Below are 23,574 nucleotides of genomic sequence, written 5' to 3'. Positions count from 1 at the left end.
TTTATGGCTTGCTGTGAATATCGATTACTCCAAGAGGACGACGCGCGTCTGCGCACTTGTCTTCCACCGAGGAAAGCAACGACGACAGCTACGCCGTATATCACGTGACCTTGTCTGCTGCTGACTGAGTAGAGCGTGTTAGCGGTTAGCAGGTAATACAAAAAACAAATCTCGTTCAGGCACTCAATATTTATCTTTATACTTGAGCTAATTTAAACCCTTGTGTAGTCTTGTCCCTCTTTAAGTGTAATATCACCGAATCATTCGTCTCTTTAAACCAGCTTTTCACTGTTTATTTCGTTATTTTCTATTGGCTTGTTCCCTGGCAAGTAATGTCGGAGCTTGGATCATACGCTGTGGCCATTTTCGTCAGAATTGAATTGATAAAGCTTTGTGGTTAGCTAGCAAACTAGCATGATTTGATACCTGAAGAACGGTTGTTTATTATTGTCACTTGGGGAGAATCCCCGTTGGTCAACATTCAATAATGTATGAACAGGAATATCCGTTCGTCGTGTTTTGGTATATTTCTTTACAATAAATAGCCTAAATTGCATTGCCAGCTAGCTAGTTAGCTACTTAGCGAACTAGGACAAAGGGGTCCCACTGTCTGTCACTGTTGTGTATTATTTGGCAGCTAGGACTAGAATCCATATTCGTGTATTTGAAGCGCTCGCGCTTACATTTGAGTTAACGTATCGAACGTGTGAAGACAAACGGAATTTATTATAAATGTCATTTATATAGGTATGCATTATTTTTTAATTCTAACTTAATTATGGCAAGCTATCAATAACAAGTATTGTTTGCGTTGCACCCATTTGATGGCCGTGATTATATTGGCTAACAGTTCTATATTTTTACCGTTCGAGTGTGTTTATGTCATATATTGTGTAGCTAGATTAATGATTTATGAGTAGCCAGCTACTATTAGAGGTGTTGAGGCCAAATTCGATAGCTGCGGTAACTTGTTTTGTTGTTGCACACCAGCAGTGAAATCTCTTGGCGAGTGTTATGATCCAATATCTCATTAGCTTTCATGATATTGAACTCGTATGGGCTTTGTAAATACAAATATAGGCCCTGGCAGACTATTTGCTAGGTATCCGAGTCCACTGCTTTCGCAAAGGCAAACTGATGTGGCTGCTCTAAATAATCATGTTTTTGGATGAATTATTGTGAGTTGCCAATGGTAGCCACTGACCTGCAGCTGCATTGTCCGATATGAACCAAGCGGTGTAATGTGTGAAGATCTCACTATTCAATCTCCGTATTCAACGCTCAGTTTATACAGTCTAGTTTATAAAGTATGTCTAGGGTTACTGTTCACCGTAGATTTATGCCAATACAGTCAGATCACTGTGTGTGTTTTTAGACTTGGTGTTGCGCAATCCCATCCGACTTTGTTGATGTGTGGATGTCTGATACAGGTTACTCGTGTCCACAGACCAGGGAATGCATTTCAGCTCAAAAGAAACTGCAATAAAATAAAATCAGGTCTATCCTAACAACCTAGGCCTAAATTTAAAGTGTTTGTCTTACACCTGTAATTTATTTGTATTAATTTTTATTTAACCTTTATTTAACTGTACAGTGAGTAGGGAAAATACTTGCGTTATTGGTGTGACTTTATATCCACATTTGACCTTTGTTCCCCCCCACCCAATCCCTCTTTCTCTCTGTTTTGTCTTCCAGATTTTTCTATTTTGTACATACATTGTTTTGTATATACTGTATATGATGACCTCGTTGGGTGGCGACAAAGCCCGGGGCACTCGGGATAAAGTGCTGCCTGCTGCCACCCACACAACTCAACCACAGAAACAGCTCCAGGTGAGGGACACACACACAGTACAATTCACTTGATCATACTTAGCAGGTCTTCCTTCAGGTGTTAATGAATTTCTTTAAAACATTACTCCTCCTCCCCCACCTTCTTCTTTTCCTCCTCCACCACCTTCCTCTTTTCCTCCTCATTCATCCTTCCTCGCTCTACCCCTTCTCGCCTGCAGGCGACCGCAGAGCAGATCCGGCTCGCCCAGATGATCTATGACAAGAATGATTCTGATTTTGAGGACAAAGTGAACCAGGTGAATGGGCGGGCATTGCCGAGGCCATTGTGTCAGTGCTGAATGCTGGCGTGTTTCTGTTGGGGTGTTTGTTGCCCATTAAGAGGCCTACCTTAATTCTACTTGAATCAGCAGGAATGAACACACTTGTGCTGTGCTCTCCTGTTAACTTTGGAAACTATTCTAAGCCTGTGAGTGTATGTTTGTGACTGCATGTACTAGAAAAAGAGGGTCCGAACTAATATAATAAAAACAAATATATTATGCAATTTTAGAATAAAATATCCCCCCCCACACACCTCAATTCTAAGAGTGCAGACCTTTTCCCTTTCTAATACTGTCTATGCAACTAGAAGTGACAAATATTTCCTTCTGTGATAGACACATACAAGCTGTACATACTATCAACATACATCAGTATACATAGGGTCCTTGTATATTCTGTCATGTTTTGTTGTGGATTCAAATGAAGCACTTGTGTATATTTGTGTGTGTGCCTGTGTGTGTACGTCCATAGCTGATGGAGGTGACCGGAAAGAACCAGGACGAGTGCATGGTAGCGCTCCACGACTGCAACGAGGATGTCAACAGAGCCATCAACTTCCTCCTTGAGAGCACCTCTGACACGGTAGGGGACAGGGGACTGAAGCTAATGCTACCTTTCAATTTCCTTCAAACACTTTCCTTCCCTCTCTGGGTGATGGGCAGCTAGTCGTAGCTAGCTTAGTTTTGCACAGTCGCCTCAAAGGCTCATTTTTGTTTTCTGGCACAAAACAATGTGCTACATTTTCATGCGTTTTGTGCTCTAATGAATATGACCCTGAAGTAGATGTCTCCCCCGAAACATAACAGCTGAAATCAAATTTTATTGGTCACATACACATGGTTAGCTGATGTTATTGTGAGTGTAGCGAAATGCTTATTCTTCTAGATCTGACAGTGCAGCAGTATCTAACAGGTAATATCTAACAATTCCACAACAAAACCTAATACACAATCTAGTAAAAGAATGGGATAAGAATATATAAGTATAAAATATATGGATGAGCAGTGACAGAGCGGCTAAGATGTAAAAGATGGTAAAGAATACAGTATACACATATGACATGAGTAATGCGACATGTAAACATTCTTGAAGTGGCATTTTATTAAAGTGACTAGACATTTATTAAAGTGGCCAGTGATATCAAGTCTGTAGGTAGGCTGCCACCTCTCTGATAGTAGTGGCTGTTTAACAATCTGATGGCCTTGAGATTGAAAAACAGCTTCTATCTCTCTGTCCCAGCTTTGATGCACCTGTACTGACCTCACCTTCTGGATGGAAGCGGGGGGAACAGGCAGTGGCTCGGGTGGTTATTGTCCTTGATGATCTTTTTTGCCTTCCTGTGACATCGGTTGTTGTAGGTGTCCTGGAGGGCAGGTAGTTTGCCCCCGGTGATGCGTTGTGCAGACCGCACCACCCTCTGGAGAGCCCTGTGGTTGAGTACGGTGCAGTTGCCGTACTAGGCGGTGATACAGCCCGACAGGATGCTCTCAATTGTGCACTTGTAAAAGTTAGTGATCGGTGACAAGCCACATTTCTTCAGCCTCCTGAGGTCTGTGTGCGTGGACCATTTCAGTTTGTTGGTGATATGTACACACAGGAACTTAAAACTTTCCACCTTCTCCACTGCTGTCCTGTCGATGTGGATAGGGGGGTGCTCCCTTTGCTGTTTTAATTTCCTGAAATTACACTCCGAGGGCCTTCACCTTCTCCCTGTAGGCTGTCTCGTCGTTGTTGGTAATCAAGGCTACCACTGTAGTGTCATCTGCAAACTTGAGGATTGAGTTGGAGGTGTGCATGGCCACTCAGTTGTGGGTGAACAGGGATTACAGGAGGGGACTGAGAACGCACCCTTGTGTGGACGCAGTGTTGAGGATCAGCGAAGTGGAGATGTTGTTTCCTACCTTCACCACCTGGGGGCGGCCCATCAGGAAGTCCAGGACCCAGTTGCACAGGGCGAGGTCGAGACCCAGGGTCTCAAGCTTAATGATGAGTTTGGAGGGTACTATGGTGTTGAATGCTGAGCTGTAGTCAATGAACAGCATTCTTACATAGGTATTCCTCTTGTCCAGATGGGATAGGGCAGTGTGCAGTATGATGGCGATTGCATCGTCTGTGGACCTATTGGGACGGTAAGCAAATTGGAGTGGGTCTAGGGTGACCGGTAGGGTGGAGGTGATATGATCCTTGACTAGTCTCTCAAAGCACTTCATGATGACAGAAGTGAGTGCTACGGGGTGATAGTCATTTAGTTCAGTTACCTTACTTTCTTGGGAACAGGAACAATGGTGGCCATCTTGAAGCATGTGGGGACAGCAGACTGGGATAGGGATTGAGCGTGTCCGTAAACACACCAGCCAGCTGGGCTGCGCATGCTCTGAGGATGCGGCTTGGGATGCCGTCTGGGCCGGCAGCCTTGCGAGGGTTGACATATTTAAATGTTTTACTCACGTCGGCCACGGAGAAGGAGAGCCCACAGTCTTTGGTAGCGGGCCACGTCGGTGGCACTGTATTGTCCTCAAAGTGCGCAAAGAAGTTGTTTAACCTCTATGGGCTAGGTGGGACGCTAGTGTGCCACCCGTGGTGCACTCCATCAACAGCAGGTGCATTTCAAGAGCGGCAAATTTGAATCCAAATAAATGTCAAAATTCAAATTTTTCAAACATACAACTATTTTACACCCTTTGAAAGATAAACATCTCCTTAATCTAACCACGTTTTACGATTTCAAAAAGGTTTTACGGCGAAAGCATAAATTTAGAGTATGTTAGGACAGTACATTTACAAGAGTTGTGTGTAATGTTTTGTCAATTCAAAGACAGGGTCACCAAAACCATAAAACCAGCTAAAATGATGCACTAACCTTTTACAATCTCCATCAGATGACACTCCTAGGACATTATGTTAGACAATGCATGCATTTTTAGTTCTATCAAGTTCATATTTATATCCAAAAACAGCGTTTTACTATGGCATTGATGTTGAGGAAATCGTTTCCCTCCAATAACCGGCAGTCAAGTCAGCGTCACAAATTAAATAATTAAAATTAGAAAACATTGGTAAAATATTATATTGTCATTTAAAGAATTATAGATTTACATCTCTTGAACGCAATCAACTTGCCAGATTTAAAAATAACCTTACTGGGAAATCACACTTTGCAATAATCTGAGCACTGCGCCCAGAAAAATACGCGTTGCGATACAGACTAGACGTCATGTTGGGGAGATCTAAAATCGAAAATACTATGTAAATAATCCATTACCTTTGATTCTCTTCATCAGATGTCACTTCCAGGTATCACAGGTCCATAACGAATGTAGTTTTGTTCAAAAAAGCTCATTTATGTCCAAAAATCTCCGTCTTGTTAGCACATGATCTAAGCCAGCCGGACTTCTCGTCATGAACGAGGGGGAAAAAATATATTTACGTTCGTTCAAACATGTCAAACGTTGTATAGCATAAATCATTAGGGCCTTTTTTAACCAGAACATGAATAATATTCAAGGTGGACGAATGCATACTCTTTATAACGTATTGGAACGAGGGTACCCAACATGAACTCGCGCGCCAGGTGTCTAATGGGCCATCATCGTTCCATGGCTCTTGTTCGGTCAGATCTCCCTCCAGAAGACTCAGAACACTTTGTAAAGGCTGGTGACATCTAGTGGAAGCAATAGGAAGTGCCAAAATATTCCTCAGCCCCTGTGTTTTTCAATGGGATAGGTTTAAAGGTAATACAACACATCAGGTATCCACTTCCTGTCAGAAAATGTCTCAGGGTTTTGCCTGCCAAATGAGTTCTGTTATACTCACAGACACCATTCAAACAGTTTTAGAAAATTTAGGGTGTTTTCTATCCATATGTAATAAGTATATGCATATTCTAGTTACTGGGTAGGAGTGGTAACCAGATTAAATCGGGTATGTTTTTTTATCCAGCCGTGTCAATACAGCCCCCTAGCCCTAACAGGTTAATTTGGTTGGAAGCAAGACGTCGATGACCGCGACAGGGCTGGTTTTCTTTTTGTAATCCGTGATTGTCTGTTGCCACATACATCTCGTGTTTGAGCCATTGAATTGCGACTTCACTTTGTCTCTGTACTGATGCTTTGCTTGTTTGATTGCCTTATGGAGGGAATAACTACACTGATTGTATTCGGCCATGTTTCCAGTCATCTTGCCATGATTAAATGCGGTGGTACATGCTTTCAGTTTTGCGCGAATGCTGACATCAATCCACGGTTTCTGGTTTGGGATGGTTTTAATAGTCACAGTGGGTACAACATCTCCTATACATTTCCTTATAAACTCGCTCACTGAGTCAGCGTATACGTCAATGTTATTGTCTGAAGCTACCCGGAACATATCCCAGTCCACGTGATCGAAGCAATCTTGACGCGTGGAATCCGATTGGTTAGACCAGCGTTGGATAGACCTAAACATGGGCGCTTGCTGTTTTAGTTTCTGCCTATAGGAGGAGAGCAACAAGATGGAGTCACGGTCGGATTTGCCAAAATGAGGGCGTGGGGAGGGCTTTGTATGCATTGCAGAAGGCAGAGTAGCAATTAGAGGTCGACCGATTAATCGGAATGGCCGATTTAATTAGGGGCCGATTTCAAGTTTTCATAACAATCGGTATTTTTGGCCACCGATTTGGCAAAAATGTTTTTATATATACATTTTATTTATTTAAAAAAATATATATATTTTTTAACTAGGCAAGTCAGTTAAGAACACATTCTTATTTTCAATGACGGCCTAGGAACGGTGGTTTAACTGCCTTGTTCAGGGACAGAACGACAGATTTTTACCTTGTCAGCTTGGGGATTCAATCTTGCAACCTTACGGTTAACTAGTCCAATGCTCTAACCACCTGCTTTACATTGCACTCCTGGTCCTGCCTGTTACGCGAATGCAGTAAGAAGCCAAGGTAAGTTGCTAGCTAGCATTAAACTTATCTTCTAAAAAACAATGAATCAATCAATCATAATCACTAGTTAACTACATATGGTTGATGATATTACTAGTTTATCTAGCCTGTCCTGCGTTGCATATAATCGATGCTGTGCGCATTCGCGAAAAAGGACTGTCATTGCTCCAACGTGTACCTAATCATAAACATCAATGTCTTTCTTAAAATCAATACACAAGTATATATTTTTAAACCTGCATATTTAGTTAATACTGCTTGCTAACATGAATTTATTTTAACTAGGGAAAATGTGTCACCTCTGCAACAGAGTCGGGGTATATGCAGCAGTTTGGGCCACCTGGCTCGTTGCGAACTGTGTGAATACTATTTCTTCCTAACAAAGACAGCCGACTTCGCCAAACGGGGGATGATTTAACCTCTCTAGGGTAGGGGGCAGTATTTTCACATCCGGATAAAAAACGTACCCGATTTAATCTGGTTATTACTACTGCCCAGCAACTAGAATATGCATATAATTGTTTGATTTGGATAGAAAACACCCTAAAGTTTCTAAAACTGTTTGAATGGTGTCTGTGAGTATAACGAACTCATATGGCAGGCCAAAACCTGAGAAGATTCTGTACAGGAAGTGCCCTTTCTGCGTGCATGTGAAGAGTCCATTTTAGATTTTCAGTCTTTGAACGAAAAAGACGTCTCCCGGTCGGAATATTATCGCTATTTTACGAGAAAAATCGCATAAAAATTGATTTTAAACAGCGTTTGACATGCTTCGAAGTACGGTAATGGAATATTTTGAAATGTTTTGTCACGACATGCGTCCGCGCGTCACCGTTCGTATAGTGTCTTGAACGCAAGAACAAAACAGAGGATATTTGAACATAACTATGGATTATTTTGAACGAAAACAACATTTGTGGATGAAGTAGAAGTCCTGGGAGTGCATTCTGACGAAGAACAGCAAAGGTAATCCAATTTTTCTTATAGTAATTCTGAGTTTAGTGAACGCCAAACTTGGTGGGTGTCAAATTAGCTAGCCCGTGATGGCGAGCTATCTACTCAGAATATTGCAAAATGTGCTTTTGCCGAAAAGCTATTTTAAAATCTGACACCGCGATTGCATAAAGGAGTTCTGTATGTATAATTCTTAAAATAATTGTAATGTTTTTTGTGAACGTTTATCGTGAGTAATTTAGTAAATTCACCGGAAGTTTTCGGTATGTTTGCTAGTTCTGAACGTCACATGCTAATGTAAAAAGCTGTTTTTTTTATATAAATATGAACTTGATTGAACAAAACATGCATGTATTGTATAACATAATGTCCAAGGAGTGTCATCTGATGAAGATCGTCAAAGGTTAGTGCGGCATTTAGCTGTGGTTTTGGTTTTTGTGACATTATATGCTAGCTTGAAAAATGGGTGTCTGATTATTTCTGGCTGGGTACTCTGCTGACATAATCTAATGTTTTGCTTTCGTTGTAAAGTCTTTTTGAAATCGGACAATGTGGTTAGATTAATGAGAGTCTTGTCTTTAAAATGGTGTAAAATAGTCATATGTTTGAGACATTGAAGTAATAGCATTTCTAAGGTATTTGAATATCGCGCCACTCGATTCCACTGGCTGTTGACTAGGTGGGACGATTTCGTCCCACATACCCTAGAGAGGTTAACAAAAGCGCATTTGTGAAAAAAGCACAATCGTTGCACGACTGTACCTAACCATAAACATCAATGCCTTTCTTAAAATCAATACACAGAAGTATATATTTTTAAACCTGCATATTTAGCTAAAAGAAATCCAGGTTAGCAGGCAATATTAACCAGGTGAAATTGTGTCAGTTCTCTTGCGTTCATTGCACGCAGAGTCAGGGTATATGCAACAGTTTGGGCCGCCTGGCTCGTTGCGAACTAATTTGCCAGAATTTTACGTAATTATGACATTGAAGGTTGTGCTATGTAACAGGAATATTTAGACTTAGGGATGCCACCCGTTAGATAAAATACGGAACGGTTCCGTATTTCACTGAAAAAATAAACGTTTTGTTTTCGAGATGATAGTTTCCGGATTCGACCATATTAATGACCTAAGGCTCGTATTTCTGTGTGTTTATTATATTATAATTAAGTCTATGATTTGATAGAGCAGTCTGACTGAGCAGTGGTAGGCACCAGCAGGCTCGTAAGCATTCATTCAAACAGCACTTTCGTGCGTTTTGCCAGTAGCCCTTCGCAATTCTTCAAGCATTGCGCTGTTTATGACTTCAAGCCTATCAACTCCCAAGATTAGGCTTGTGTAACCGATGTGAAATGGCTAGCTAGTTAGCGGGGTGCGTGCTAATAGCGTTTCAAACGTCACTCGCTCTAAGACTTGGAGTAGTTGTTCCCCTTGCTCTGCATGGGTAACGCTGCTTCGAGGGTGGCTGTTGTCGATGTGTTCCTGGTTTGAGCCCAGGTAGGAGCGAGGAGAGGGACGGAAGCTATACTGTTACACTGGCAATACTAAAGTGCCTATAAGAACATCCAATAGTCAAAGGTATATGAAATACAAATCGTATAGAGAGAAATAGTCCTATAATAACTACAACCTAAAACTTCTTACCTGGGAATATTGAAGACTCATGTTAAAAGGAACCACCAGCTTTCATATGTTCACATGTTCTGAGCAAGGAACTTAAACGTTAGCTTTTTTACATGGCACATATTGCACTTTTACTTTCTTATCCAACACTTTGTTTTTGCATTATTTAAACCAAATTGAACATGTTTCATTATTTATTTGAGGCTAAATTGATTTTATTGATGTATTATATTAAGTTAAAATAAGTGGTCATTCAGTATTGTTGTAATTGTCATTATTACAAATAAATAAATTTAAAAATAAAAGATTATAAAAATAAAAAATAAAATCGGCTGATTAATCGATCTGCTTTTTTTGGTCCTCCAATAATCTGTTTCGGCATTGAAACATCATAATCGGTCGACCTCTAGTTATGACCCTGTATACCCCTCCTACTGCAGTGTCACAACATCACTGACAAAGACAGACATCATGAAGGATTCATGACCACAGGGTTGCGGGAGCAGCAGTAGTAGATTGGGCTTGATTGGAAGGGCTGTGGCAAGGGTTGTTGAGCGATTCATTGCCTACAGCAAATTTAGCTACTCTATTGTTCCTGCAAGCATGGGGGGAGGCCGATGATAGAGGGTACCATCAGACCAACTCCTTGAACTTTGCAGTTGCTCTCATAAACACTATTTTCTGCGCGTGCTACACAAAAACCTGTCCCTGATATTCACACCTCGCCTCAATACAACACATTACATTTAACTTCACACTTTTTGGATATTGGATGTAGAACTCATTCTGATATGACATCACGCTCTGAACTCCCATATTCTATTTGTAGGACACGTAGAGATGCATTGTGTCATTCATTTCGATATGAGTAACATGGGTTTTGTTTTCACATGTTATTTCTGCACTTGTTGGCACTATGCTATATTCTTTGGGCACCATGTTGTTTCAATAAATATCTTTATTTTGCCTTCAGGCCTCAGTTTTGGATCTATTCCTTTTTTTGATAGTGTGCAGGTCTATTTCTTCTGGTATTGTTAATCTGACTTCTACGCACCTGGAACAGACACGTTCAGTAGTAAGGCCCTTAAAAGAGCGCAGAAGGCCTCTGATCAGATGTGAATAACATACCATTATTTAGTGATCACACAGGGAGAAAATCTGTTCGCATCTCACTTTCATAGCTCAATGAGTGACACACTGAGTCTGCACACTTTTCGTCAGACCCAATTCCCCCCACCACTCCCTACCCCAAACATATATATTTATTTTTACAGATCTACACGATTCACGTGGATAACTTATTTGGAGATAAAAATGGCAAATATCGCAGAAAAGTGATGTTTGCTTCCCTGAATAAACCAGAAAATGAATGCAAGATGGCGCCGATAGAGATGGCAGCTTCGCTTCTAGTCCTTAGGAAACTTTAGTATTGCCAGTGTAAGAGTATAGCTTCCGTCCCTCTCCTCGCTCCTACCTGGGCTCAAACCAGGAACACATTGACAACAGCCACCCTCGAAGCAGCGTTACCCATGCAGAGCAAGGGGAACAACTACTCCAAGTCTCAGAGCGAGTGACGTTTGAAACACTATTAGCGCGCACCCCGCTAACTAGTTAGCGATTTCACATCGGTTACACCAGCCTAATCTCAGGAGTTGATAGGCTTGAAGTCATAAACAGCGCAATGCTTAAAGCATTGCGAAGAGCTGCTGGCAAACGCACAAAAGTGCTGTTTGAATTAATGCTTACGAGCATGCTGGTGCCTACCATCGCTCAGTCAGACTGCTCTATCAAATCATAGAGTTAATTATAACATAATAACACACAGAAGTACGAGCCTTTGGTCATTAAAATGGTTGAATCCGGAAGCTATCATTTCGAAAACAAAACGTTTATTCTTTCAGTGAAATACGGAACCGTTCCGTATTTTATCTAACGAATGGCACCCCTAAGTCTAAATATTGCTGTTACATTGTACAACCTTCAATGTTATGTCATAATTCTGTACAATTCTGGCAAATTAATTACGGCCTTTGTTAGAAATAAATGGACTTCACACAGTTCGCAATGAGCCAGGCGGCCCAAACTGCTGCATATACCCTGACAGCTTGCACGGAACGCAAGAGAAGTGACACAATTTCCCTAGTTATAAGAAATTCATGTTAGCAGGCAATATTAACTAAATATGCAGGTTTAAAAATATATACTTGTGTATTGATTTTAAAGAAGGGCATTGATGTTTATGGTTAGGTACATAGGTGCAACGACAGTGCTTTTTTCGCAAATGCGCTTGTTAAGTCATCACCCGTTTGTCGAAGTAGGCTGTGATTCAATGAGATTAACAGGCACCGCATCGATTATATGCAACGCAGGACACGCTAGATAACTACACATGGTTGATGATATTACTAGTTTAACTAGTGATTATGTTAAGATAAGTTTAATGCTAGCTAGCAACTTACCTTGGCTTGTTGCTGCCCTCGCGTAACAGGTAGTCAGCCTGCCACGCAGGCTCCTCGTGGAGTGCAATGTAAGGCAGGTGGTTAGAGCGTTGGACTAGTAACCGGAAGTTTGCAAAAACGAATCCCCGAGCTGACAAAATAAAAATCTGTCGTTCTGCCCCTGAACAAGGCAGTTAACCCACTGTTCCTAGGCCGTCATTGAAAATAAGAATGTGTTCTTAACTGACTTGCCTAGTTAAATAAAAATCTGCAAATCGGTGTCCAAAAATACGTATTACCGATTGTTATGAAAACTTGAAATCGGCCATTCCGATTAATCGGTCGACCTCTAGTCACAACCACATGTACTGGTATGTCGATTCCATAAATACATTCTCACATTGACTATTTTGTACTTTGAAGTTCATGGGAAAGGAAGAAGTTCAAGCAGTTGTAGGATCTGACTTGTAGCCTTTTAATCTGTCGTTCTCTTTCCCTTCCTCTACTTTTATCACTCCCTCTAATTCCATCCCTCCACCTCTTGCTCCCATTTCCCTATACACCCCCCCCCTTTCAAAGCAAGTGAGGATGTGTCAATAAGGAGAGATCCAACTTTTTAAAACCTCTCTCTCTCTCTCTCTCTCTCTCTCTCTCTCTCTCTCTCTCTCTCTCTCTCTCTCTCTCTCAGACCTCATGGGAGACAGTGGGGAAAAAGAAACCCCTAGCGAAGGACGGCCCTGCGGAGGGCAAGGAGAACCGGGAGAAGAGAGGAGAGAGGGAGGTCAGCAGGGGCCGCGGGGGAAGCAACCGGAGAGGCAGAGGGGCCAGCAATCGCAGCCGCCAGGGGGAGAGAGGTAGGGGGCCACGGAGTCTCTCAAATCCTATCCATATGTTAATAAACAAGGCATTATAACACTGCCTAATTGATCACCTAAGAGCCAGGGTGAATGTTAAGTCAAACTCTGCAGCTCTCTAGGATTTCAGTTGTTTATTACAGTTCTACATCTTTCAAACCAATATGTTTTCCCGCCAACTTTAGCATCCCAACTTTTTCCGCCTTTTCTTTATATCTGAATGGTGTTGCCGGTATCAAGGCCTTTTCTTTATATCTGAATGGTGTTGCCGGTATCAAGGCCTTTTCTTTATATCTGAATGGTGTTGCCGGTATCAAGGCCTTTTCTTTATATCTGAATGGTGTTGCCGGTATCAAGGCCTTTTCTTTATATCTGAATGGTGTTGCCGGTATCAAGGCCTTTTCTTTATATCTGAATGGTGTTGCCGGTATCAAGGCCTTTTCTTTATATCTGAATGGTGTTGCCGGTATCAAGGCCTTTTCTTTATATCTGAATGGTGTTGCCGGTATCAAGGCCTTTTCTTTATATCTGAATGGTGTTGCCGGTATCAAGGCCTTTTCTTTATATCTGAATGGTGTTGCCGGTATCAAGGCCTAAACTTTTATTTCCGCGAACCAACCTAGTCATGATTGCGGTAAAGGCCTGCCTTCGGCTTAGTATGAAATGTAGCCGTAATGTTGAGATGGGATTGGCACGCACTATGCTCTTAAGGTCTTGATGGTTGCTAGGCAGTGGCCGTTACTACTATCCTCTAAACTTTGCGAGGCATGTCACTTCACCTATTTCTTTGCATAGCCCACCACATGCGCTGTTTTCTTAGCTACAACTGGATGGCTCCATAGAGAATAACTGGGAATGAATATGACAGAATTACAAAAAATATGGGGATAAAGTAGGCTAATGTCATTGAAGGCATCGAATTGTTGCTTACTGAAACTCAGTCTTCCAATTATTATAATACATTTGAAGCAATAGTCTGACGTGTGGTCAACTATTTGAGCACTGTTTCCTGCCGCTCTGAGACAAGCATGGGGTCTTGATAAATCAATACATTTCAGATTTTTCTTTTCACTGATTCGCTGTTTGGCTATTGGTTAGGCTACAATTAGGCTGTGGAAATGTTAGCTAAGTTGAGGTGCGTTCTGCTCATGATCATCTTGTCTAGTTGGCTCATTCATTAGCGCTGATCAGAACATTTTGCCAGCATGTTATGTAGCTTAACAAGTGGATAATTTTGCTCTTGACTTGCAGTCGTAGCCTAGGTCTACTCCCAACCAAAAGCCTGTGACTTGTCTTAATCAACCAATGGGATTTTGTTTAACTGACTCTCCATCTGTATATTTGGTTAAGTCTCTGGCTGAGCCAGTAAGTGGAGGTGGTTTACCTCATCTATAACTGATCAGAAACATTTAGCATTCAATAATGTAGCCTAAATAAAGTTTAGGCCTATTATTTTTGCTCGATCGCATATAGTTAACTCCAAAAGCCAGCGAAGGTTGTGAAATGACTTGCATGCTTTTGAAAGTATAGATTGATGATGAAGATACTCTCAATGTAAGACCCTATGCCTGCTCCCGACAAAGTGGAGTGAGGGTAGGAAAGAGATAAAACGTGTATCAAAAAAGCGGAAGTTGTGTGGGAAAATATTATTTGTATTTTATTCTGTTACATTATATTCTTATGTGTTGACTGTGATCAGGGTAGCCTAAGTGAGTACTGTTAAAATAACTATTGATTTCATGAGCATGGCGTAGGATGCATAGACCAGTAACATAATTAAACTCAAAATATGCCTTTCTATTCTTTTGAAAATACATTTTATTAGTCTTATGTTTCTTAGGACCTGCCTAAAACACATTAATAATGGGTTTCTTTGTAATGGCGTATATTTAATGGATGTATTAAAATAGACGTCCACCCACATCGCTCATGCCTACTCCCATTCCTGAACTTGCCGGCATGTGCATGGGCGATATAAAAGGCTTATCCCAGCAAGAATGTGGTAAAAATGGGACTGTATGGTTTGGGCTCTATAAAACATTGACAGCATTTTTTTATAGCCAACATTAGCATATAATCTGTCTGTAAAGGGTATTAGTCTGTGTTTATTTCATTGGCCATACCTTATGGAGCATTTACTAAGAATTATTGGCAGCCTATTTGTCACTAAGCCATTATTAGTCATTGATGCACTATTTAGCAGAATTGGTTAAAAGGCAACACATCGTTTTACCCAGTTACTAAGTCCTGTCCCTTCCCCTCTCTCCCTTTCTCTTTCTGTCTCTCTGAGCAGTGCGGCCAGAGGAGAATGGTGTGGAAGCGGTCCCTGTGGACAGAGGGTCAGAGCGAGGCCGCAGGGGGGGGAGAGGGGGTAGAGGTGAGTGTCATTTAGTGGCACTTTCTCATATGTTCCAGTCAACACTCCCAGGTAACTTGTGGCATCTTAACTACGCACAATTTGTTTGGTTCCATGCTTTCTGTGTGTTGACCTAGTGTGTGTGTGTGTCTGTGTGTGCTACAGTCGGATCTGGAGGCAGAGGAAGGGGCAGGGTGCCAGCGGGAAGCAGGTTCTCAGCCCAGGGAATGGGGTGAGTTATGGAATGCACACACCTACACACACACCAACTCTTACACACACACACACACCTGTCTGGTTCCTCGTACACTGCTTTTTCTTACACCTAGACCCCTCCTCTCCTCAGGACCTTTAACCCAGCAGACTACACTGCAGAACAGAGGACAGGGACCACACAAGATGACTCCTGGGAGTCAGGAGCCATCAACAGCACAGACGGGACAGGTGAGTCCAGGACCATAAAACACTGGGCTTTTCAAAAAATTGTGTGCACACATCCACCAATTTCCTCAGGTGCGGAGTTGAAAAAATATCACATCGTTTTGAACGTTGGTCAGGATGTATTCATTGGTCAGGATGTGTTCATTGTTTTTAATGTTGCTTGTAGATTGGTGCTATGGAAATGTCCCTGGACTTCAGTTCATTTTCTAACGCCTCTCCATAAAGCCTCTTGTGTTTTTCCCCCTTCATCTCTGACCTGTATTCAATAACCTCTAACACCTCACTGGTGTTCCCCATGCAGTGGCCTGGAGGAGTACTCTGGAGGACTGGGCTGCTGAGGACTGGAGCGAGGATGTGAGTCTGAGTACTGGGGAGTAGTGGTCAGGGGGTGGAGGGAGCTGTGAGTCTTATGTTCACGTTTTGGAGATTTATCTTCAGATGGAACAAATACAATATACTAGTTATCATACAGTGTTAGTTGTTTGTTAAAAAGGTTTATGCTAGTTGATATGGAGCTTTTCTTGAAGTGGACCGTGTTAGATCGGCCATTTTGGATTGTAATTTAACAAAACTATAGATTTGCTTGCATCTCACAACTTTTGTCACCAACTCGGTAACCCTCTCTCTGTCTTCCCTCAGCTCTCTGAGACCAAAGTGTTCACTGCCTCAAGTGCACCGGTACCTCAGAACCACATCACACCTGGGCAAAAGTAACTCCCTGCTCAACATCCGCACAACCAACTAGGGCACATTTCAACACTGATTTTGGTATTGTGTTTGTATATATATGGGCTCCCGAGTGGAGCAGTGGTCTAAGGCACTGCATCTCAGTGCTAGAGGCGTCACTACACACCCTGGTTTGATCCCAGGCTGAATCACAACCGGCTGTGATTGGGAGTCCCATAGGGCGGCGCGCAAAATATAGGACAATACTAGTGCCCAGCGGTGCACAAAACAACAGTTTTACCTCTTTGCCAGGTTTATTCCATGGAGTGATATGTTTGGCCCAGCTCTATACATGCACAATATCCTGGATGTATGGATCCTTCACCTGTAGACAGGGTTCTCATAGTGGCTGTGATGTGTATCTCTAAAGCAGGTCCCCATTCTGACTGTGTATGTGTATAATAGATATAGTATTATGTTGTAATAATTGTATGTGAATCTCCTGTAGCCTGGACCATGCGTCTATGCTGCAGAAGCCAGTGGGAGGAGAAGAGGCCCCCTCCTCTCAGAGCCTGGTCTTCACAAACTCCCACCATCACCCCGCCCGCAATGGGTCGGCCATCGGCACAGGCAGTACCAGCTACGCACATGCCGCCCTGGTGAGCCATACCCTCCCACACACTCGTTTCCTTTACAGTTTTCAGATATATGTTTTCTGTACATGATCGCCATATTTTTCTTGTATTATCATAGCGCCCCATTAATTCTGAAAATATGTCTTAAACAATTTACGAGCACCCCAATCTAACTCTCTGTCTCGCTCGCTCCCTGCCAGTCGTCAGTGCTGGGGGCAGGTTTTGGGGACCTGGGTCAGTCTAAGAGGAGTCAGTCCAGTCCAGGGGCCCAGATCTTGGAGCAGCTGAAGGGCCCAGGCCTGGGTCCTCTCCCCTCCTCCCAGGCAGCCCCCCCCCCCAGCACACAGGGGACCAGCAGCACCTCTCTGGGGAGTAGACTCCCAGGGTTAGGAGTAGCACCCCCGGTCCTCCCTCCGCCTTCCACTTCCAGCTGGGACATCAAGACCCCAGAGCCTAGCACCACCACCACCTCACTCACCTCCCACTTCAGCCGTGAGACACACACACACACACACTTGTTTTTCTATTCTCGTGGGGACCTAAACTTTATTTCAATTCAAAATCCTATTTTCTCTAACCTTAACACCTAACCGTAAAGCTAACCCTAATTGTAGCCCTAACCATAAACCTAACCCTTAAGTTTAAAATAGCCTTTGTCCTAGTGGGAAGAATTGAGTGTGTGGACTTTTGGGGATTTCACATCCCCCAGGAAGATGGAACAACACCCACCACACACTCAAACACTTTTTATCAGATTTAATTAGAGATTTATCAAATTCATCTATCATTTCAAATACCTGGCATATGGCTTCAAAAAATAAATGACCATATGTCTTAATGTGGTGTTTGTGTCCATATGCCTGGCTGATCTGTGTTTGTGTATTTTTGCCCTCCAGGGGAGTTTAGGCTGCAGCCTGAGCCGTCCCTGGTGCTGAGCCATCTAATCCAGAGACACGGCACCCCCTCTCTGCCCCTGGCGCGCCAGTCCAGCCCCCCGCCAGCCCAATCCCCCTCCCCCAGCCAGGGACCCCCCCTGGCCGCCATCGGTGCCAAGCCTGCCCCCAGCGCAGGGCCGGACCCTCAGGGCAGCAGCTCGCTGCAGCAGCAGCACCGCGTTCCGCAGCTAAAGGCTCAGAAACGAAGGATACCTCCCACCTCCAAGGTAAGGAACCAAAGTCAAGTCTTTCCTCGATTCCCTGTGTGAAGTCAAGGAATCAAAGAAAGACTTTTGAGATTCACCCAGTGTGCAGGTCAGTAATGGTCAACCTTTGCTATTAAGGCTCTTAGCCTAAATTTTATTAGTCACATGGGATGTATACACCAGGTGTAGTAGACCTTACAGTGAAATGCTTATTTACGAGCCCCTAACCAACAATGCAGTTTAAAAAAAATACAAATAAGAATAAGAAATAAAAGTAGCAGGTAATTAAAGAGCAGCAGTAAAATAGCTATAGCGAGACTATATACGGGGGGTTACCGGTACAGAGTCAATGTGCGGGGACACCGGTTAGTCGAGGTAATTGATGTAATATGTACATGTAGGTATAACACGCCTGTTATTAAAGTGACTATGCATAGATGATGATAACAGAGAGTAGCAGCGGAGTAAAAGGGGGGGAATGCAATTAGTCTGGGTAGCCATTTTGATTAGTTCAGGAGTCTTATTGCTTAGGGGTAGAAGCTGTTTAGAAGCCTCTTGGACCTAGACTTGGCGCTCCGGTACCACTTGCCGTGCGGTAGCAGAGAGAACAGTATATGACTAGGGTGGCTGGAGTCTTTGAGGATTTTTAGGGCCTTCCTCTGACATCGCCTGTTATAGAGGTCCTGGATGGCAGGAAGCTTGGCCCCACTGGGCCGTACGCAATACCCTCTGTCGTGCCTTGCGGTTGGAGGCCGAGCAGTTGCCATACCGGGCAGTGATGCAACCAGTCAGGATGCTCTCGATGGTGCAGCTGTAGAACCTTTTGAAGATCTGAGGACCCATGCCAAATCTTTTCAATCTCCTGAGGGGGAATAGGTTTTGTCGTGTCCGCTTCACGACTGTCTTGGTGTGCTTGGACCATGTTAGTTTGTTGGTGATGTGGACACCAAGGAACTTGAAGCTCTCAACCTCCTCCACTACAGCCCCGTCAATGAGAATGGGGGCGTTCTCGGTCCTCTTTTCCCTGTTGTCCACAACCATCTCCTTTGTCTTGATCACGTTGAGGGAGAGGTTGTTGTCCTGGCACCACACGGCCAGGTCTCTGACCACCTCCCTATAGGCTGTCTCGTCGTGGTTGTCGATCAGGCCTACCACTGTTGTCATCGGCAAACTTAATGATGGTGTTGAAGTCGTGCCTGGCCGTGCACCCCTGAGGGGCCCCTGTGTTGAGGATCAGCGTGGCGGATGTTGTTACCTACCCTTACCGCCTAGTGGTGGCCCGTCAGGAAGTCCATTATCCAGTTGCAGAGGGAGGTGTTTAGTCCCAGGGTCCTTAGCTTATTGATGAGCTTTGAGGGCACTATGGTGTTGAATGCTGAGCTGTAGTCAATGAATAGCATTCTCACATAGGTGTTCCTTTTGTCCAGGTGGGAAAGGGCAGTGTGGAGTGCAATAGATATTGCATCATCTGTGGATCTGTTAGGGCGGTATGCAAATTGAAGTGGGTCTAGGGCTTCTGGGATAATGGTGTTGATCCGAGTCATGACCAGCCTTTCAAAACACTTCATGGCTACAGACGATAGTTCTACGGGCTGGTAGTCATTTAGGCAGGTTACCTTAGTGTTCTTGGGCATAGGGAGTATGGTGTTCTACTTAAAAAATGTTGGTATTACAGACTCAGACAGGGAGAGGTTGAACATGTCAGTGAAGACACTTGCTAGTTGATCAGCGCATGAACGCAGTACATGTCCTGGTAATCCTTCTAGCCCTGCGTCCTTGTGAATGTTGACCTGTCTAAAGGTCTTACTCACATCGGCTGCGGAGAGCGTGATCACACAGTCTTCCGGTACAGCTGGTGCTCTCATGCATGTTTCAGTGTTATTTGCCTTGAAGCGAGCATAGAAGTAGTTTAGCTCATCTGGTAGGCTCGTGTCACTGGGCAGCTCTCGGCTGTGCTTCCCTTTGTAGTCTGTAATAGTTTGCAAGCCCTGCCACATCCGACGAGCGTCAGAGCCGGTGTAGTACGATTCGATATTAGTCTTGTATTGACGCTTTGGCTGTTTGATGGTTCGTCGGAGGGGATAGCGGGATTTCTTATAAGCTTCCGGGTTAGAGTCCCGCTCCTTGAAAGCGGCAGCTGTAACCTTTAGCTCAGTGCGGATGTTTCCTGTAATCCATGGCTTCTGGTTGGGGTATGTACGTATGGTCACTGTGGGGACGGCGTCATCGATGCACTTATTGATGAAGCCAATGACTGATGTGGTGTACTCAATGCCATCGGAGGAATCTCGGAACATATTCCACTCTGTGCTAGCAAAACAGTCCTGTAGCTTAGCATCTGCTTCGTCTGACCACTTTTTATTGATTTAGTCACTGGTGCTTCCTGCTTTAATTTTTGCTTGTAAGCAGGAGGATAGAATTGTGGTCAGATTTGCCAAATGGAGGTGGAGGGAGAGCATTGTGTGTGGAGTATAGGTGGTCCAGAGTTGTTTTGTTTTTTTCCCCAGCATTTAACATGCTGATAGTTTCCCTGCATTAAAGTACCCGGCCACTAGGAGCGCCAGCTCTTGGTGATCGTCTTCCTGTTTGCTTATGGCGGAATACAGCTCATCTAGTGCGGTCTTAGTGCCAGCATCAGTCTGTGGTGGAATGTAGACCGCTATGAAAACTCTCTAGGTAGATGGTGTGGTCTACAGCTTATCATGAGATTACCTAGCTCATGTGAGCAAGACTTCCTTAGATATTGTGCACCAGCTGTTATTTACAAAAAGACAGTCTGCCGCCCCCTGTCTTACCAGACACCGCTTTTCTATCCTGCCGGTGCAGTGTATTACCAGCCAGCTGTATGTTGATAACGTCGTCGTTCAGCCACGACTCTGTGAAGCGTAAGATATGAGTTTTGAATGTCCCGCTGGTAGTTTAATCTTCCGTGTAGGTCATTGATTTTATTTTCCAAAGATTGCACGTTTGCTAGCAGAATGGAAGGAGGTGGGGGTTTATTCAATTGCATACGAATTCTCAGAAGGCAACCCGCCCTCCGGCCCCTTTTTCTCCGCCTTCTCTTCACGCAAATGACGGGGATCTGGGCCTGTTCCTGGGAAAGCAGTATATCATTCGCATCGGGCTCGTCACTCGTTAACCTCTCTGGGAAATGTGGGACACTAGCCCGCCAACAGCCAGTGAAATAGCAGAGCGCCATATTCAAAACAACAAAAATGTCATAATTCAAATTTCTCACACATACAAGTATTATACACCGTTTTAAAGATGCACTTCTCGTTAATCCAACCACAGTGTCCGATTTTCAAAAAGGCTTTACGGTGAAAGCATACCATTAGATTATGTTGGGACAGCACCTAGACAAGATAAACCACACAGCCATTTTCCAAGCAAGGAGAGGCGTCACAAAAACCAGAAATACAGCTAAAATTAATCATTAACCTTTGATCTTCATCAGATGGCACTCATAGGACTTCATGTTACACAATACATGTATGTTTTGCTCGAACAAGTTTATATTTGTATACAAAAACCCAAGTATACATTGGCGTGTAATGTTCAGAAATGTTTTGCCTCCAAAACCACCGGTGAATGAGCACATCAATTTACAGAAATACTCATCATAAACTTTGATAAAAGATACAAGTGTTATGCACAGAATTATAGATGAACTTCTCCTTAATGCAACTGCTGTGTCAGATTTCAAAAAAGCTTTACGGAGAAAGCACACCTTGCAATAATCTGAGTACAGCCCTCAGCCATCAAAACAAGCCATACAGATACCCGCCATGTTGTGGAGTCAACCAAAGTCAGAAATAGCATTATAAATATTCACTTACCTTCGATCTTCATCGGAATGCACTCCCAGGAATTCCAGTTCCACAATAAATGTTAGTTTTGTTCGATAAAGTCCATATTTATGTCCAAATACCTCCATTTTGTTCGCACGTTTAGTCCAGCATTCCAAATTCACTAAGCGCGTGAGTTTAGTCTAGACGAAAATTCAAAATAGTTTGTAGAAACATGTCAAACGATGTATAGAATCAATCTTTAGGATGTTTTTATCATAAATATTCAATAATATTCCAACCGGACAATTCTTTTGTCTTTAGAATTGAAAGGAAGGGCAGCTCGCTCTCACGGCTGTGCGCATGACTGAGCTCATGCCAATTTTCCAGACAGCTACAATCAGCTCTTATTCTCTCCCCATTCACAGTAGAAGCCTGAAACAACGTTCTAAAGACTGTTGACATCTAGTGGAAGCCGTAGGAAGTGCAATATGACCCCACAGACACTGTATATTGGATAGGCAATCACTTGAAAAACTACAAACCTCAGATTTCACACTTCCTGGTTGGATTTTTTTCTCAGGTTTTTGCCTGCCATATGAGTTCTGTTATACTCACAGACATCATTCAAACAGTTTTAGAAACTTTAAAGTGTTTTCTATCCAAATCTACTAATTATATGCATATTCTAGCTTTTGGGCCTGAGTAGCAGGCAGTTTACTTTGGGCACGCTTTTCATCCAAGCTACTCAATACTGCCCCCCTTTCCCAAAGAAGTTAAAGGAAAAAAGGGATTCTGCCAGTCCGTGGTGAGTAATCTCAGTCCTGATGTCTAGAAGTTATTTTCGGTCATAAGAGACGGTAGCAGCAACATTATGTACAAAAACTGTTACAAACAATGCCAAGAAATGAACAAAAAAACTCAATTGGATAGGAACACGTAAAACGTCAGCCTTCTTCTCCGGCACCATCTAACACACCTGATTGATCTAATCAATGTCTTGATGCTTAATTGATCAATGCCCAGCATTGTAGAGCACTGCTCTAAACCAAGAAGCTAAGGGCGTTTGAGGGTATTGGGGATCAAGATAGGCAAATCTTTGTAGATCCTTACACAGGCTGATCTTCTCAGATGCAAGGATTGTAAATGATAATGTTACCGACAGTATGCCCACTCTGAGTGAGAGCTTTCCCTCCCCTCCTGTCCAGATCCCATCGTCGGCGGTGGAAATGCCCGGCTCTGCCGACATCCCTGGTCTCAACGTTCAGTTCGGAGCGCTGGACTTTGGCTCGGAGGCGGCTCTGCCGGACTTTGGCCCCGTGGAGACATGTGTCAGCGTGGCCTCCAGGGCCCCCGCCCCACAGAGCCAGACCAACCTCTACTCCAAACCCCTCAGGTGGGTCACAATTTCCACCACAGGTGTATTCAGTTAGATTAAATGTTGCAGATAGAAAAGTAACGAGTTTACATGATTCCCCTTTGTGCCTGATAGGATTGTCTATCTGTTCTGCACAACATTTCTATGTTGTTCTATGTCTAGCTATATGTATTCTGTTATGTTGCACTCCTGAACAGATCACAGGGGTGGCCAACAGACTGAAGACCATGCAACCACACCCCTTGGACTAGAA

At 43.3% G+C, this 23,574-nt stretch overlaps 1 protein-coding gene across 3 annotated transcripts in view; it reads left to right on the top strand.

The window, feature by feature from the left end:
* The first annotated feature begins 52 nt into the window (after positions 1 to 52).
* Positions 53 to 23,574, top strand: part of LOC106583427 (ubiquitin-associated protein 2) — a 39,601-nt gene continuing 16,079 nt past the window's right edge. Inside the window, exons 1-14 of one of the 3 annotated variants that reach the window (XM_014167578.2) lie at positions 53 to 152; positions 1,696 to 1,833; positions 2,013 to 2,090; positions 2,587 to 2,697; positions 12,751 to 12,916; positions 15,210 to 15,293; positions 15,438 to 15,504; positions 15,619 to 15,716; positions 16,015 to 16,067; positions 16,353 to 16,423; positions 16,888 to 17,038; positions 17,215 to 17,506; positions 17,911 to 18,176; positions 23,152 to 23,339. In XM_014167578.2, coding sequence (XP_014023053.1) covers positions 1,738 to 1,833; positions 2,013 to 2,090; positions 2,587 to 2,697; positions 12,751 to 12,916; positions 15,210 to 15,293; positions 15,438 to 15,504; positions 15,619 to 15,716; positions 16,015 to 16,067; positions 16,353 to 16,423; positions 16,888 to 17,038; positions 17,215 to 17,506; positions 17,911 to 18,176; positions 23,152 to 23,339 — 1,721 coding nt within the window. In that variant the 5' untranslated portion in view covers positions 53 to 152; positions 1,696 to 1,737. Of the gene's footprint in view, positions 153 to 723; positions 748 to 1,695; positions 1,834 to 2,012; positions 2,091 to 2,586; positions 2,698 to 12,750; positions 12,917 to 15,209; positions 15,345 to 15,437; positions 15,505 to 15,618; positions 15,717 to 16,014; positions 16,068 to 16,352; positions 16,424 to 16,887; positions 17,039 to 17,214; positions 17,507 to 17,910; positions 18,177 to 23,151; positions 23,340 to 23,574 lie in introns of those variants that run through there. The other 2 variants (XM_014167575.2, XM_014167576.2) reach the window with 2 other exon arrangements.

This window comes from Salmo salar, chromosome ssa22 (genome assembly GCF_905237065.1).
Source record: "Salmo salar chromosome ssa22, Ssal_v3.1, whole genome shotgun sequence".
NCBI classification, from domain to species: Eukaryota; Metazoa; Chordata; class Actinopteri; order Salmoniformes; family Salmonidae; genus Salmo; species Salmo salar.
Note: the sequence above shows the minus strand (reverse complement) of the source record. Positions and strands in the feature narration are given on the sequence as shown.